Source organism: Neopsephotus bourkii, unplaced genomic scaffold, assembly GCF_033783945.1.
Source record: "Neopsephotus bourkii isolate Nb327-2 ecotype Australia unplaced genomic scaffold, CSIRO-AGI_Nbou_v1 NB_1663, whole genome shotgun sequence".
In the NCBI taxonomy this organism is placed as follows: Eukaryota; Metazoa; Chordata; class Aves; order Psittaciformes; family Psittacidae; genus Neopsephotus; species Neopsephotus bourkii.
In genome coordinates, this window is record NW_026902137.1 from 8,146,764 (window position 1) to 8,163,298 (window position 16,535).

At 54.6% G+C, this 16,535-nt stretch overlaps 1 protein-coding gene across 1 annotated transcript in view; it reads right to left on the minus strand.

Moving 5' to 3' along the window:
* JPH2 (junctophilin 2) overlaps positions 1-15,167 on the minus strand; it is a 30,570-nt gene extending 15,403 nt beyond the window's left edge. Inside the window, exons 1-2 of the mRNA XM_061375427.1 lie at positions 14,631-15,167; positions 6,662-7,445 (exon numbers count right to left, since the gene is read on the minus strand). Coding sequence (XP_061231411.1) covers positions 6,662-7,445; positions 14,631-15,009 — 1,163 coding nt within the window. The 5' untranslated portion in view covers positions 15,010-15,167. The remainder of the gene's footprint in view (positions 1-6,661; positions 7,446-14,630) is intronic.
* Positions 15,168-16,535: the final 1,368 nt, after the last annotated feature.

Genomic DNA, 16,535 nt, shown 5'->3' on the forward strand with positions numbered 1-16,535 from the left:
CAGGCAGCAGTTTGAATCAGGCAGGACTTTTACAGAGCTGGAGATGGGTGCTCTGAGGCATCAAAACCACAAAACCCCAGCCCAACCAAGCCCAAACCAGCCCTGCTCAGTCCTGATCACAAGGCTGTAAAAACCGAGCCCAGGTTCTGGAACAGGAGCTGGGTGTCCCCATCTCCAAGATGTGAGGGACACAAAGTCCCAGAGTGGGGAGGCTCCTAATCAAACCACGCACAGTGACAACACAATGTCACAGCACAAGGCAGCCAGGGATGTTGTCTATTCAAGAGCTTTGAGGGAAACCCAAGCTGAAGTGGTCCTGGCCACAGTGGCATGGTCAGGCAGGATTCCCCTTGCTATCCCCACAGATGATTACCCTGGACACAGACCTCAGTTTGTACTGATAAGCCTCACAGAGGAGGTCATGCCTGCTCAGGAGCCTCAAGGGGGGAAGGTCTTTATTCACCTGGTTTCATGGGAAAGTGGGCACTGCAGGCACCACACAGAAAGTGGGAGAGTCCCAGCCGTGGGCTTTGGTTGGTGTGGAAATAGATGCCAGCAACTGGATTTCTATTGACCAAGAGAGAATGAAACAAGATTATCTTCTTTATAAACACACCAAGCTCTGTGAGAGTCATCTTTGCTGGGAGAGCGGGACCTAGGAGCATCCCCTCACTGCCGTGTCCTGGCACCCAGCTGTAGAAGGATCCTTGTGGCTGCCATCATTTCTCCCTGTCCCTGTGTGTGCTGGCTCTCTCCAAGCCCTGCTTGTGGAAGCACTGCCATGCTCAGTCCCACTATGGCAGCTGTGGGGCAGCCAGAATATCCAGCTGTCAAGGACCTCTCCTGGGCTCCTGCCCCTCGACCACCTCCAGGTATGGCTACACCTTGCTTGGGGTGAGCCTCTCCCTGCACTCCATGGGACATCTGGAGGGATTTTAATGAAGCTGGGGTGGTCCTGCCCCACCTTCAGCAGCACCCACCTATCTTGTAAGCCCCATGAGAGGTCAGGCTGTGGCATCTTCAGTGTTTGATCGTACAGGTGCAGAAATATCTCCCCCTGACAGCTCCTGCTCAAAGGTAAATTGCAGCCAGTACTCCACCTGGATGGAGGCAGGACGAGCTCTGCCCATCTCCTGCCTGCTGCTGCCCATCCATCACATGGGTCTACAGTCCTGAGGCTAAGAGATGGTGAAGCTGGGGAAGCAAAGGATCAGCTGCTATCCCAAGCAGGAGCCTCAAGGCTCACCATCAGGAACTGCCTTGAACCACTGCTGCCGCCTGCTTCATGTGGGGTGACCATGGGCATCCTGCCCTCCAGCCTAAAGGTCTGGGAAGGCACTGGAGTCCTGATGGGTTTAATGCCTGTGAATCTGGCTAAAACCCCGAGGAAAGCAGAAAGTGAAGGGTATTAAAGTAAACAAATCTTAAAACTCTTTCAGAGCAAACCCTGAGTCTGATTTGACAGACTTGAAATCCCACATTTGAACTCTGCAGCTGAGCTGTGCCATCAGCTCCAGGACACCCGAGGCCACCATAAGCCCAGCTCTGCACTGGACACACACCCCAAAGCATCAGGAGGACATCACTTTGGGTGCCCACCTTCCCCACCGGCACCATAAACCCCCGAGAGCACAGGGGACAAGGGCAGGAGCTCGCTGGGGCAAAGCCGTGCCAAATAAAGCCCCTTATGAGTGGAAGGCGCAGCCGAGCTCCAGCGGCGTGGGCTGCCACGGGGCTCGGCGCTCAGCTGTCGAGCCGGGGCCGCGCTGATAAAGCCCTGCTCTGCCTGCCCTTATTTAGTCAGGAGGCTCTGCTGACTCCAGCGATTTCAGGACGTCATTTGCACCACAGAGCCCGCTCCCCGAGGAGATGCTTGCTGCCGCCTGGCCACGCAGGCTGGGAATGCTGCGCGCAGGGAGGCAGCGGCAGCGCTGCCGGGAATGCGGCTGGGCAGGGGAGGTTTGGAAAGCGATCCGGGAGCCATGGAGCACTGCTGTTATTTGGAGGGAGAGGCGTGGGTGCGGACAGAAAACCAGCTTAGGCTCCAGAGAGAGCCAGGCAGCAGCTCACTCTGGGAATGATGCGCGTGTGTTGCTGCCGGGGAAGCTGCGCTGTTGTGAACACTCGCACAGCCCAGGCTCACTGCGATGAGTAAACCCTACTGAAACAGCAATCAGTGCCGACCGTTTCACAATGCAGCTTAGAAATCCTTAGATATCGATCCAACCGGCAGTATAGCAGGATCTCTGTAGATACTATGTGAAAATATAAACTGAATCCAGAACGTATTCACTTTTAGTTGTACTGTCCAGGTACAAAACACCCAGCTGCACAGGGGCTTTCAGGGCCGGCATCTGAAGACAAGCAGGTGAAGCACAGCAGCCACTACTGCCTCTCTTATCTTGCTTTCCTATTGATCTTGGGACATCTGGCAGATATATCTGAGGTTATTATTACCAGGGTATATGCCTGTCAAATGACCTCAGAGCATGGCCAGACCCATGCCTTGTGGGATGCATGGCCAAGTCCCTCCATTGATTTTGGTCCAAGTCACAGGGAGGCACAACTGCGTGCAGAGGCAGACTACAGCAGATCCCACTGCAGTATTTATACTCATTTTTATCCCTCAAAAGCACCAGAGAGAAGGAAATCCCCTGTATGAGCTGCCCAGCAACTGAGCATACAGCAGTCAAAGAATCAGATCCCCCTGCAGCCGCTCCTGCCCTTCTCTTGCTTTTCATTTTAATCTGTTCGGAAGAGATGAACGCTGACCATTTCCATGCTCCTTCTTCCTGCTTCCAGTGGGACCATCCTCTCCATACAACAGGCAAGCACACACCGCACAAGCAGCACCCCTGGGTGCAGAGCACCCTGTTTGGCACCAACCTGTGTGCCCGGAAAACTCCAGGGCAGCCTTTACGCACCTCAGGAGGGCTTTTAAGTGCCTTGCTCATGGCTCAGCAGTGGCTGTCCCCTCCTCGCTGTGCTCCAGGCAGCTTGTCTACTTCAGCACATGGAAATGATGATCTCAGGACCTCACCACCTTTCCCACCCACTCCATAGGAGGCCCCAAACAGGGCACAGGGTGGCAAAGGGGGAGGCCGCAGATGCTGCATTCCAAGATGACTTTTCTCCCAAGTGGCTGCCGTCTGGGTGAGGATTCATCAGGCTTTAACTTCCATGAGCTGCATCCCACCAGCTGATCCCAATGCTGGCAACAGACATGCCTGGGGATTCTGCCTAACATCTGAGCAGCACCAAGAGGCTATTCCTGGGGTGAGGGGGCATCTGGCTGACCTGGATGGGCAGTTCAGGACAGGGTGACCCCATGCCCAATGGTTTTCAGTAAAATAATGAAAAAAGGAACAACAACAACAAAATCACTGTTCCCTCAAGAGCCAGCTCTGTGCTCAGCCTCTTGCACAATGGGGAAAGCAGATGGATTGCCAATAGGAGAATTCAGGAGGGACCAGAGGAGGCCAGGGCAGTGCTGTCTGGGCAGACAGGCAGCAGGGTAATAGCTGGCACTGCCACAGTGCTGGCTGGAAAGCCCAAACAGAGCAGGCCAGGAGCTGCCAAGCAGCCTGGTGCCTCAGACACCCTCAGAGCAGAGCATGGGATGAGGAAGCTTTGCTGTCCACGATGAGCATCATCCCTGGTCAGGGGGATGATCAGTGCTGCTGGGAGCCTCCTGCCTGCACACCCCCAGAGCTTAGGCACGTGCCTGGGATTCCTGCAGTGCAACCAGCCGAGGCAGCTTCCAGCACTTGGGCTTGTTTTCCTCAGGATTTCTATCCCTAAAGAGCCTTTTATGGTGCAAAAGAGTGAAATCTGGCCTCCTCCTGACATTTCACCCCCAGACAGCGGAAGGCTGGATGTTACAGTACATTAACTCTGCAAGGGGCTCCCCTGAGTGCCAAGAGCAACTGTTGGTGTTGTTTGTGTGTTTGGGTGTTTGGGGTGTGGGGGTGGGGGTGTGTTGGGGTGGGTTTTGGGGTGGGGGTGGGTTTGTTTGGGGGGGTTGGGGGTGTTTTGTGTTTTTGGGGTGTGGGTGGGGTTTTGTGGATCTCAAACATCCACCTACAACAGCACAGGTACGTGGGGGGAGTTGGGCTGCACAGCCTGGCTGCTGTGTCCTGACGATTAGTTCCTAGCAATAATCTTACCTAAAGATAAGTCACATCTTCTCCCCCAAAAGGATTCATGTGTTCTCAGAGACATTTCTTTGGGTAAGGTACACACCGCCATCTGAGGAGAAATGTCAATGCTCCATCTAGAAAACCCCACCTCGCAGTTACGAGCTCGGGCAATGCTAATGATAGCACAGCCCTTCTATAAACCATAATAATCGATTTTCACAACCTGTCTGCAATTACTCTCTGCCCTGGGTGTGGAAACTGAAGCAAGGTTCAAAGCCAAGGAGAAAGTCGTGGCAGAGCTGGGGTTTAACCTAAGGACCTTTTAGAGGCAAAATTACCTCTATTTACTCTTGACCCCGAAGCTGAGCTGAAAGGGGGAAGAAGGAGAGCATGAGCCTTGAAAGGGGGCAGGTAGAGAGAGTGGTTATGCACAGAGCAACATCCATCAGGAATAAACACTGATGGAAAGGGTGAGTTGTAATTTACAGGATGGAGGAGCCTGAGTTCTGCTCCTGCAGCAGCTGAGCTGGACCAGGGGCATGGCACTGCGTGCGGTGAAAGCAGTGTTCTCTTCCCTGCCACAACAACCACACTATGGCAGGGTCTGCTAGGGGAGGACTCCCTGGAGGAAACGGGCTTTAACGTCTTATTTCCTCCAGCTCCAAGGTTTCCTTAATAGGAAATTATTCCCCTTCAGGCTGGGGAGGGATGCAGTCCCCCGCCAGGACAGCGGGCGCATTCCAGCCCCGATGGAAAACACTGCAGAGCCGCTTTTGATCCGAAGTGTAAATAGTGTATAATAAAAAGAGGCTTGTGTAAACCTGGAGCTCTCGGGGATCAGCTTTTGCAGCTCCAGCCTCTTTATTTACAGGCGCCCAGCGCCGCGGCCGCACGCTTTTCCCGCGCTCCTCAAAGCTGGTGTTGGGCTGAGGTGGCCCTGCCAGGAGGATGCAGTGGGCCCCACGTCACCCCAGGCTGTTATTTTTATCCTAGCTGGCCCTGCATGGCGTTGCACTTGCAGTCCTGGTGCTTTTCTCCACCGGCCACTGAAGCAGATGGGTTTTGCTAACAAACAACCACAGTCCCTGCAAAACTTCGGAGCAGAAGGCTGCTGGGGAGTAAAGCCGCGGTTTATTGAAGGGGAGGGATGGGGTTTGGGAACAGGCTCCCAACCCACCGGTGTTACTCACTTGATAATGAAGTAACTGGTAATTAAACAGCAATCGGAGCAAGGCAGGACAGCCATGGGGTTGCTGCCACTGCCCAGCAAAGCCTGCACAGGGTGAGGTTTTGATGGAGAGGCAAGGGGAAGCCTCAAGGTCTGTCACAGCCATGTTTCCCCGAGGAAGAGGAAAGGAACTAAGGCTCCAACCCTGCTTACAACTCTGGTCTCTGCCAGGCTGGCTCCGAGACTGGTGGGAACACTGTGGGAGGGGGAGCGTGCTGCCAGCACAGCTCAGACACAGGCATGGATGCAGAGCAGGAGGAGCATTTTCCCTGCCCTTCTGAGGCAGAGCATGGAGCCGCTCTTATCTTCTCCCTCCTCCATCCTGGGAGGAATGATAGAGCAATTAGCACTTTTCTTTCTCACTAGTTTCTAACATAGCTAATTCTGAGTGGAACCTACCTGTCTGGTCCCAACATTCCAGGCAGTGTAGGGGCAACGTGGTGCCTGTCAGTGCCTACATGTCTGTCAGTGCGAGGGACACTGGTGCAACAGGACACTGCCATGTGCTTACAGCAGCCCTTGCACGCTCCTCCCTCGCACATCCCTGCGGCACACATCCAAGGCACGCATCCACAGCCCCCTTCCCACCCCTGAGGTCTGGCCAGGACAAACTGGGAGCACATGAGAAGACATAACCAGCTGAGCCCTCCCTGCTTCCTCCTTCCCTAAAGCACTACCTCCCAGTCCGCAGCACCCCAGCACAGCAGTGCTCACCCCAGAAAGTCCATTATATCAAGCCACTAAAATTAAGCAACAACCCTAATGCATCCCATAAACTACCCCCAAAGTCACACCAGGTTCAGCACCCAGGCCGAACCATGTCCTGCTGCAGACCTGATTAACAAACTGGAACATGTCTCGTTTGCTGCTCATGAGCTCTTGGATTTACTACAGTCAAACCCCACTATTTCTCATCCTGACCCATCAATGACCCAGTGGCTCCAGCAGCCTGGCACAGCACCGGGGTGCTCCCATCCCGTCAGCTCATGCTCTCCATCCTGCTGAGCACTGGGGCCAGTTCCTGCTGTCCAGCAGCTCCCCCATGGACCAAGGTTGTAGGAGGACAAGAGAAGGGGTGAGAAAGAGCACAAGGGACATGTCCTGAACATTACTGCACTGCCATAAGGTCCCACAGCCCCGCTCTGACAGCATTCAGCACAAAGAATTAAACAGGAACTGCAGAGAGCCCATTTGAGTCATGGACCAAGGAAGCACACAGCACAGCTCCAGAGACACATGGGATGGAGACCACCATCACCAAAGGGACCTGCATGCTGGAGCCCCAAGCACTCACCTGGACGCTGCAATCTCTGACTTCTGCCGGGCGATGGCCGCAGCCCTCTGAGCCCCCTCCACGCTCCTGTCCACCTTCTGCCGTATCTTGGCGCTCTTGAGGGGTATCACACGCTTCTTCATGCCCTTGACGAGGACGTTGTGGCGGTATTTGCCCTCCTCCTTCTTGCCGCTGGGCAGCGTGGTGCAGCCGTAGCCGTGCCGCAGGTTATCCAGCCACTCACCCTCGTACTTGAGCCCGCTGGAGCGCTCACTGACACCAAAGCCGGCGCGCTTGTCGTTCTTCCACTCACCCATGTAGGTCTCCGTGGTGGTGGCATCGATGTCGGACTCAAAGGGGGAGTACTCCTCACCTTCAGCACCCTCACCCAGGCTGACGGTGGAGGTGGCATCGCTGGCGGCCGAGCTGATCCCGCTCTCGCTCTTGAGGAAGCTGACTCGGCTCTTCTGGCTGGCCAGGGATGACTTGGACTCGGACTTCTTCAGCTTCCCCAGCAAGGAGCCCCTGCGGAAGAGCCCCCCCTTCTTGGGCTTGCCAGCCTCCACCTCTGCATAGAGGCTGAGGGCGAAGCCACCGCGGGTGATGGTGGGTGAGAGGGGCAGGCTCTCGGCGTTGGCGGCAGGCGAGTCCTGCTGCGGCAGGGTGCCATTGCTGTGCTCGCTGCGCAGGGAGGACAGGGATGTGCGCAGCGGGGAGCGCACCACCGAGGCCATGCCGTAGGGCACGCTCTGCCGCACGCCGTAGCCGTGCCGCATGCCGTTGGTGAACTGGCCCTGGTATGTGCCTGCGGGAGAGAAGAGGGATGGGGTGAAAAGGCAGCTTGCTCCTGGGTGAGCAGGCAGAGGAAGGTGGGTTGCGCTAGGGTGGAGGTACCAATCGCCCCTTGAAGAGAGGAGCTCCAGCTCCACCAGTGCTCACCCGCATGCAAAAGCAGCAGTCCCCAGGGAGCAGAGGGCAGAGGACACAAGAGCTCATTGGAAAGGGGCTGGGTTACCAGGGGACACTGGTGCCAACCCAAATCCAGTAAACGGATGGGGTTTGCATTTGCATCCAGAGCAGGGAGCAGGAGGCAGCCCCATGAGGGTGGCATTGGAGGATGTCAGCAGCCCCATCAGACACACGAGCTCTGGTGGCACAGCTCTCCTTGGCTTGGTGACAGTCCCTGTCAGCCTGTTCTGCAGTTTGTCTCTCACAGGCTGCCAGGACTTGCTCTAGACCCCCGAGTTGGGCACCCAGCCATAGCACGGGCTGCCCTGGTACCTGCAGCTGCATCTGCTTGGCCCTGACATACAGCTTCTCTGTGGCCCCAAGACCAAGGCTGGTGCCACACTGCACAAAACAAGAGATGAGTGAAAAAGGGAGGAGAGGGAGTGGAGCAGCTCTGTGTGGGGCTCCTACAGCTCTACCTCAAAGTACCACACTCCTCCAGACCCAGCTCAAGAGGACACATGCTGTCCCATGATGGGGGACATAGAGAGGATCATGCTCACCATGGCCAGAGCTGCACCTCAGGTATGGGACATTGTTAAGGGCCTTGGAAGTGACACCTGGAAGGACTGGGGAAAGCACACTGCCCCTTCCAGGTGTGCACATTGCAGGGTCCGTAAGAGTGGGCTGGAGACCACTGCTCTGATTTTTCTCACCAGGAGGTCAAGAGCCTCAAAGCCTCCTGCAAGAAAAGCTCCCAGGTAGGGCCTGTGGGGTTGATGGGGCAGCCGTCACCTACAGCATCGACCACACTCACATACCAGCACTGCAGGCATCCCTGCTGAGAGCTGTAGGATGGGATCAGCTATCTCCCAAGCCAGGCTCTCCTCGGTCTGTAGATGTGGTTGCTTCAGAAACCAGCAAACCACCCCAAACAAAAGCAGCATTCAGCTCTGCTCCTGCCGTTACAGAACCTGGAATGGGCCACTCTGCCCCAGACCAACACCCTGCACGTCAGAGGCCACCGACTGCCCCCATCCCATGGCAGAGGGTGCTGGGGGGGGCATGAACACCTCTGGAAAAGCCACCCCACTCCTTTAGTCTTCATGCTAGTGAGGGGCCAGCCACACTGAGGGCATTTTCCCAGGCATCTGTCCTAAACCTGGTTTCATTAAGCACTGACCTACCAGGAGGAACCAAGCAGCACCCCCGGGGTCCCAGGGAGGCCCAGCTGAGACAGAAAGGGGTGACCTATGTTCAAGGCATTCATCTCCCCCACTTTAGGCACCGTTACTGAGACCAGGGATGACCCTGCTCCCCGGGGAGCAAATCCAGCTCCTTCTTTGGCGATGGTGGGAGTGCGTCTTTTACGCTGTCCCAGGCCACTTCTGCAGCATAATCTCTCCTCCCGAGCTTCAGGTTTCGCTGAAATCCTCTCTGGACCTGCCTGTGGGGTGTTAACTTACAGCGCTGGGGGCCAGGAAAGACAAGAAGTGCCCGAGCGGGCAGCAGCTGCTGCCCCCCGCCAGCCCCTGCCTGCCCCCGGCACACGGAGCTCAGGCTCCCTGCAAGCAGTTGCTGTCCCCTACTGAGAGAAGGAAGGGTTCCAGTAGTGCAGAGCATCTGGAGGCTGCGGGCAGCTGTGGGGAGCTGTCTGCCACAGCAACGGGACATGGCCTGGCCTCCTGGCACAGCTTGAAGCTCTGTTAGGGAATGGGCAGCGTGGGCTGGGGGTCTGGGCATGAGGGGGGAGTGAAGGACCATAGCTGGAGATGTGCGGGTACATGGCATGATCCTCACTGTGCTCCCAAAGCCTCCTCCATAATATGGTGACAAATCTTCGTAAGAAATGAGGTTATGGAGACCCTGGTACTGCCCCATGTCCTTCCCCACTGAGTGCTGGCCAAGTGTGCGCTCCATCCCAGCCATCCAGCCCATGAGCAGGGCTGACACATGATCAGGGTGACATTGGAGACCTCCTCCTGGATGGACAGCCTTGCACACAGCCGATAGCGCTGCCATGATAACCCCTGGTAAAGGAGCTCTGGAGAAGCCTCGCAGGTTTAAAGGGGCCAGGTTGGAGCAGCCACTGCCTTCCAGCAAGTCCCTGGTCCCCTTGGTGCCCCTGAACACCAATAGGGTCACCTGCATTGGAAAAGCCACACGGCACAGCAGGACCACAGGGAGCAGAGATGGAGGTGCCACTTGTCAGGGGCACAGGTACCTACCCTCAGCACAAGGTCTGACACTATTCTTCAGCTCTCGGCTGCCTGACTTCAGTGCCTACAGCACAAACATCATCCCTCCAGTGCCTGGTGTGCCCAAACCTGCCAACCCTGCCAGGCTTAATGGGGGCATCAACTCACTGACCAGCGCAGGGGTGAGCAGGCACTGCCGTGTCCCTTCATGCTGCCGTTGAGTGCCCGGCGGAGGCTTCCTGCCAGGGCAGAGCCATAAACCACCCCTGGAGCGGAGCCAGAGGCTGCTGAGAGCTGCTGGAGGCGCCGGCAGCCGTGCGTCGGGACATGCAAGGATCGAGCAGAGCCAAGCCCTGGCTCCCCGGCACGTCCCAGTGCAGCCCATTCAGGAGAGAATGGGGCTGTGCAAACCCCTCTGCACTGTGGGGCAGTCGCTGATGGGGGCTGCATGTCCTGAGCCACCATCACCCTTTGAATACCAAAGCAGCCTGGGCAAGGGGGCAGGCAGGATGCAGAGCTGCCAGCCAGGCAGCCATGCTCTGGGGTCCTGTGCTTAATAAGGAATTTAAAAAACCTTGAGATAACTTCAAAAGCAGTGGATGTGGGGAAAGAAAACCTCTAGGATGAAATGGGACTGAGCCCCACTTCCCTGAGTTACTAGGACAGTGGGGCATCACTGTCATGGTGATTGCACCATCAGGGTGCAATTACTGGGGCATGTAACCCCAGTAATCCTTTTTTGCCTGCATTTTTGCTTGTCATAATGACAAAACACACTGATTCCTCTGCAACCCCCAGGTATGCAGCTCATCACCTCTGCCCATCCCCAACCAAAGTGGGGGATGGGGATACCTGACTGGGTATCTTCATGGGATTGGGAAGGATTAAATGGTGGGATTGATGAGAATGGTATCCCTGCAGCCCTCACCTACAAGCACATGAATTCCACTTTGCCCTGGCAGCAGGATGGGCAGTGCCAGGCTGAATCAAAGGCAAAAGCTTGAGCCCTGGGTGCACACCTAACCCAGCAGTGAGAGCCCGCTGTCGGCAGTGTCACATCTCCCCTTCCCAGCCTACCCCAAAGCTCCAAGATAATGAGTAATGAATGTAAATAATACAAACATCCAGATAAATAATGCACAAATTGTATCACTGCCCTGTGATCCTCTGCTGTTACCCAGATCTTGTGATGACAGACGTGTTAGAAGAACTCAGTGTAAAAGGCCAGGGACATTAAATCAATGCACAGCACCACATGTGAGACAGGCCAGTGAAAACGCGGTGCTGTTTTTTGGTGCCAACAGTACTATCTGAGGGGTTGTGTTGGAAAAGAAAGGCAGGAGAAAAAACAGAGAGGGTAAGAAAATTCACAGCATTAATTCATGGGTTCAATTCAGCCATGCAGGAGCTTTGCTGCAGAGCAGCAGACACAAACCAGCACCACCACTGCTTGCCCAGACCCCATGCCTGTTTCCACCACAGTCCCAAGGATGCTGCTCCTTCTGCCAAAGCCTAGCCCCATTCCCACTGTGCCTTCCCTGCCCCAAGGAGTTGGTGCTGCTCCGTGTCACCCCATTTCATTTCTCCTGGTAAAGCACATTTCTGCATTTCTTTTCCCCTTTCTTGTGGTCTCGTGATCACTGAATGGTCTGATTGTTTCCCCTCACTGACACTGCTTTCTCTTAGTGTCCTAGAAACCAATTTGCAGCATCAAAAATAAGTTGTTTTAAGCTGCTTTGATTGTGAGATACCCCCCCCCCCCCCCCAGTATAGATCTATATAAATAGTTATTTGTGCAGCAAAGCCCAGCTTTGGGCCAGACCCTGGTACACAGCACGCTTTTGCATTAGCAGTGAGATTTTCTTCTGCAGTAAGACTTGACTGGATCAAGCACTTGGTGTCAAAAGCACAAAAGTAACCAAAAAATGAGGCCTTCCTTACAGCAGACAATACCTAGAGGTGGAAGCCAAATAAATAACTAGGTGTTTACTGTAGCTTATGTCTCAAAATCAGGAGTTCCTTCATGGCATGCCTTCCACAACCCAATCACTGTTCACTTTAACTGGTGCATCCTGCCCCTGTAACGGGCTCTGAGCTCTTTCCTGGTGACAGCACCAGACACGTGTATCCAGCTTGGATACCCAAGGCAGTATATCAGACTGTTACTGTCTCTGCCTGGCCACACCAGAAGCTCTGAACCCCATAGATGATCTCAACAACATTACTGAAGATGAGCTCTTTAAGCCATCAGTGTCCCATAGCTTTCACAGAAATGGACATTTGGTAGTGGAAAGAAAAAGTGAATGCTCCTTGCAGTGCCTGGGCTGAACCATACCATGAGCCTGTGTCTTATTAGACACCAAAAACCTAGCAGGATTTCAAGAAGCTTCACTCCAGATCTGGGCTTTACGCAGCCACCAACCTCAGCCAGCCACAAGGCACAGATCACAGACAACCCTAGAAGAGTATTTTAAGTGTATTTTGAAGTATAAAGTTTTTATGGACGTTTATAGATGTATGTCTATATAAAAAGTCAATTCAAAGTCTATTTTAAAACATTAGAACATTTAAAACTACATCTCCCTGAAATTCACAAGCACCCTGACCATGACCTAAAGCTTCTAAAGATCTGGCAAGAGCTGCACGTTCCCAGAGCCCTCTTCCTCATGTGGCTGGTGTCCAGGGGGCTTGGGAATCACATCCCCTACTCAAGGGACAGCACGTTTCCAAAGGCTTTCCAGATGTGTATCTTGGCAATCCAAATTCAAATATTAACAGGTCTAATCAGCAGCCTGCCCACATCTGATTGTGCAGATGGTTTCTGTGCACAGGTGAGTTGATAAGAGAGGAGTGGGTCCTACGGGTCGGTATGATCATTCCATCCCCGTCCCACACACGTGATGCTGGCTGATGATCCTCACCTTGGCTTTGGATGGAGCTTCTGCACGTTCCCATAGCGTCAGAGAAGCTCACGTGTTGAACGAACAGCCAGGACATGACAGCAGAGCCAAGGAGCAGGCACTGGGCACCACAGCACAGCCAGGTCTGGCTGGGCCCCAGGGGGCTCAGCTCAGTGGGGCTTTGGCAGGGAACATCTTCACTGCCCAGGGCTGAACTGCCAACCTCAGGTGGCAGCAGGGGTCATGCAGATGGCATGTTCCTGCGTGCAGGACAGCACCTCGGAGAGCACAGTGCTGACAAAAGCAGCATATTCTATGTCCCTATAGGAGGAGATCTTGACTCATCTTTCCCTCTGTTCTGCCCCTTGCTTTCAGTCCAGGACCTAAACCAATTCAAATTCCTACATTAAGTTTTGCCTCTCAAAATTCTCCCCCACAACATCAACTTAACTTCAGCAGCCCTGTGCCCTTAGAAGAATGAGCATTTTAGGAAGCAGTGAGGAAGCAGCCATGCAAATTCATAGGAGACCTTGACACCTCCAGGATGAGTCCCAGTGGCAGCCGCTGCTGACTGATCGGTTACCTGATCGCTGCTCATAACTCATCAGAGCACAATTTATACCTAACCTACATGTCTCATGGCAACACGTGGAGGTTCTACAGCACACAAGTGCTGTGTGAGCCTGAACTCACTGCAGCCTGCACGGCTCAGTGTTTAACTGTGCCATGGTTCAGAGATGGGAGAGACTTTAAAGAGCTGGAGGGATGCATCAGTTCGTGTCTGTACCTAAAACCTCCAAGGACACCAAGAAAAGGAATCAACTTCAAGACTACATTCCTAGCCTTTAAGTTAGCCATGTACCCAAGCAACTAACTGAGAAATGTTTATGTAGAAGCATAAAACTGACAGCCAGTCTTGAATTAGTCCATTTTTCTAATGAGTATAAATCTGATGCTTTTCATTGTGAAGATTTATACCATTACTGTTGTTTTTCTTCACAAACTAACTCAACTGCCTCTCCTAAATAAATATAGGTGCAATTCTGATCCATTTTTTGAAGAGTATTTCTTTGAAATTGGTTTCTCTATTTAGCTATCCTAAATATGGCAGCCTGGAACATTACAGGACTGAAGAGCTTCAGAATCACTTGCACAGAGATTCCTGCGATGTTTCTAACCCCAAAATTGGCACTAATGGGTGAACACAATTAGACTGAGCATTTACAGAGCACAACAAATATCTGACTACGCGGTGCCTTTGCGTACTAGCAGCAGTTGAGAGCTTCCAAGTAATTGAAGGGATTTATTTTAGGGAAAGGCGTGTGACTACGTATTCTAAACAGCTCGGATGAACTCAACCAAAACGGCTCGGCAAAGCAGATGTCCAGGCAGCCCGTCAGAGGCATGCAAGCAGTACTTAATGCATAGGCAAAGTGTGCTATGATGGGACATGGGTGGCTTATAGCCAATGTGAAAGCATTCACAACTCACTGCCCAGTGAGAAGGCGAACGGCTCGCAGCGGTCACGCACCAGTGAGGAGGATCTGGTTTAGTTCAGTGATGAACTGCAAGAACCAGTCCCTGGGGAACTGGGAGTCGCAGACTACAGAAATCAAGTTGGTTGGTGTCAATGATTGATACAGACACTTGAGAGCAGCTCCCAAGGGAGGGATGGAGGGGCAATGCTCCCGCTGCTCCCTCGTTGTGTTTGCTGGCAGCGAGCTGTGCCCGACTGTGAACATTGGGGCACACACACACATTTGCCAGGTGGTTGTGCCCCAAGCCCTGAAGCACCCAAACGGGTCATTGCAGACCACTATGCCCGCCTGGATCTCACTAGTGGGGATAGGTCAGGTCACCCCTTAAGCAAGGACAACGTGAGCTCTGCCATGGCAGGCTGGGTATAAGACATCATCCTCGCAGCCCCTCCAGAACCATCCTTACCTCCATCAGCGTATGTCTCGGTGCCGTAGCCATCCTGCAGGCCATTATTCCAGGTACCTTCATACTTGGCTCCACTGCTCATGCTCTGCCTCGCGCCGTACCGTCCCTTACAGCCATGGGTCCACTCTCCTCTGTAAACCCACCGTCCTTTGGTCTCGATTCCTAGGCCATGCCTCTTGCCTTGGGACCAGTAGCCTTCGTAGGTGTTGCCACTCGGCCACGTGTATATGCCCACCACCTCGAAGCCGTAGTTCCAGGAGCCCGAGTACTCGCCCTGGCCCTTGGGGCCAGTGCAGATGCCGTGCCCGTGGGCTTTGCCCCCTTCCCAGCCCCCGCAATAGGCGCCTCCATCATCGAAATCAAACCTGCCGCCGCTCATGGTGCCCTCGGGGCCGCGCCGCCGGGCAGCGCTCCGGGGTGGGAGGGCGGCTGCAGCATCCCCACCGAGCCGGGATGGGCAGCGGGACCGGCCGCTCACCGAGGGGCCGGGGAACGGGAGGAAGGAGAAATTGGAGGGAGGGGAGAGGAGAGGGGCGGGCCGGGGCCGAGCCCCCCAGGAGAGGCCGCCGAACCCGCCGGTACCTGCCCTGGAGCCGCGGCACGGGGCGAGCCCGGAGCCGAGCCCCGCGGCGGCGGAGGGAGAGAGGGAGAGAAGGGGGGTCCCGAACCCGGCGGCGGAGATGGGGAGGGGGGGTCCGAGGCGGAGAGGGGGGGGGTCCCGAGGCGGCCGCGCTCCCCGCCCCGGCCGCAGCCGCCCGCCCCGCTCCGCTCCGCTCTCCTCCCCCGCCGGGAGAAAGGTCAGCGCTGCCCTAACAAGGCCATCGGATCCCAGGAGCTGCTCCCAAAAATAACCCCGGAGCCCGGCCTCCGCCTCGGGGCCCTTTTATGAAGGAGGGCAGAGACACGTCCCCCCCGCCGCGGGCAGGGATCCAGGCGGAGAAGAGGCTGGGAAAGCAAGCGGCTGCTTAAAATAGAGCCTGGGAAGGGGCGAGTCGGTCCCGTCCCCTCCAGGCGCACCGGAGTGCAGGGGCCGGACCCCCAGGAGGGGACCCTCTCGCAGCCCCCGCGGCTGGGGAGGCAGCGCCTTGGGGCGGGTTTGCTCCCAGCGGTGCTCAAGCGGGCAGTTTCAACAAGGAGTAAAAGCAGCACAGCCCTCGCCGGGTTGCGCCTTACTCACCCCGTCTGCTCCTATTACCAGGAATTTCCAGAGCTGCTTTAGGGTAGCGACTTGCTAGCAGTCATTCCCACCTCGCTCCCAAGCAACAACAAACTGACCCAAAACCTCCTTCTGTTTAACAGCTGGTGGATGTTTCAGACTCCCATAAGACAGTTTTACACCTTGGACAACCTCCTTATTGGTGTTTCTAGGAAGAAGAGGTATAGAAAAAAAACCCCATGCAATATATAACTGTAAGAAAAGCCAAGTATGTAGATACAGCACATAAACTACAGATTACCTGCAGGCACAGGTGAGAAGAACCAGCTGCCCGCTATGGAGCTGATTACAAAAGGCTTCACTTTTATTCAGCCACAGGAAGGAATGGTGAAGAACTCCAACACCATTCTGAAGTGCTGCTTGGCAGAATCAGCCCTTTAAAGCTTTCTGGTTTAAAAAAGTCAGACTTTGAAATTGGCTGAAATTGGACTTTTCTGAGCTCAGCTTTTGGACTCCTCAGCCACACTTTGCAGGTTCTTGCTGCACAACTAAGGGCTGAAAATTCACATTTTCTCAAAGCAAAACTGGAGGGGTTTGGTTTGTGGTTTCTGGTTAGACCAAAGCATCTTAAAACACCTTGTAGTAGTAACAGGAGAGAAAGCGTTAAGGCAGCAGTTGCAGCTATCTGTGGTCTTTTATTCCACACCGTTCCAGCACTTACCAGACCAAAGATGCTGTAACTTGCAGAA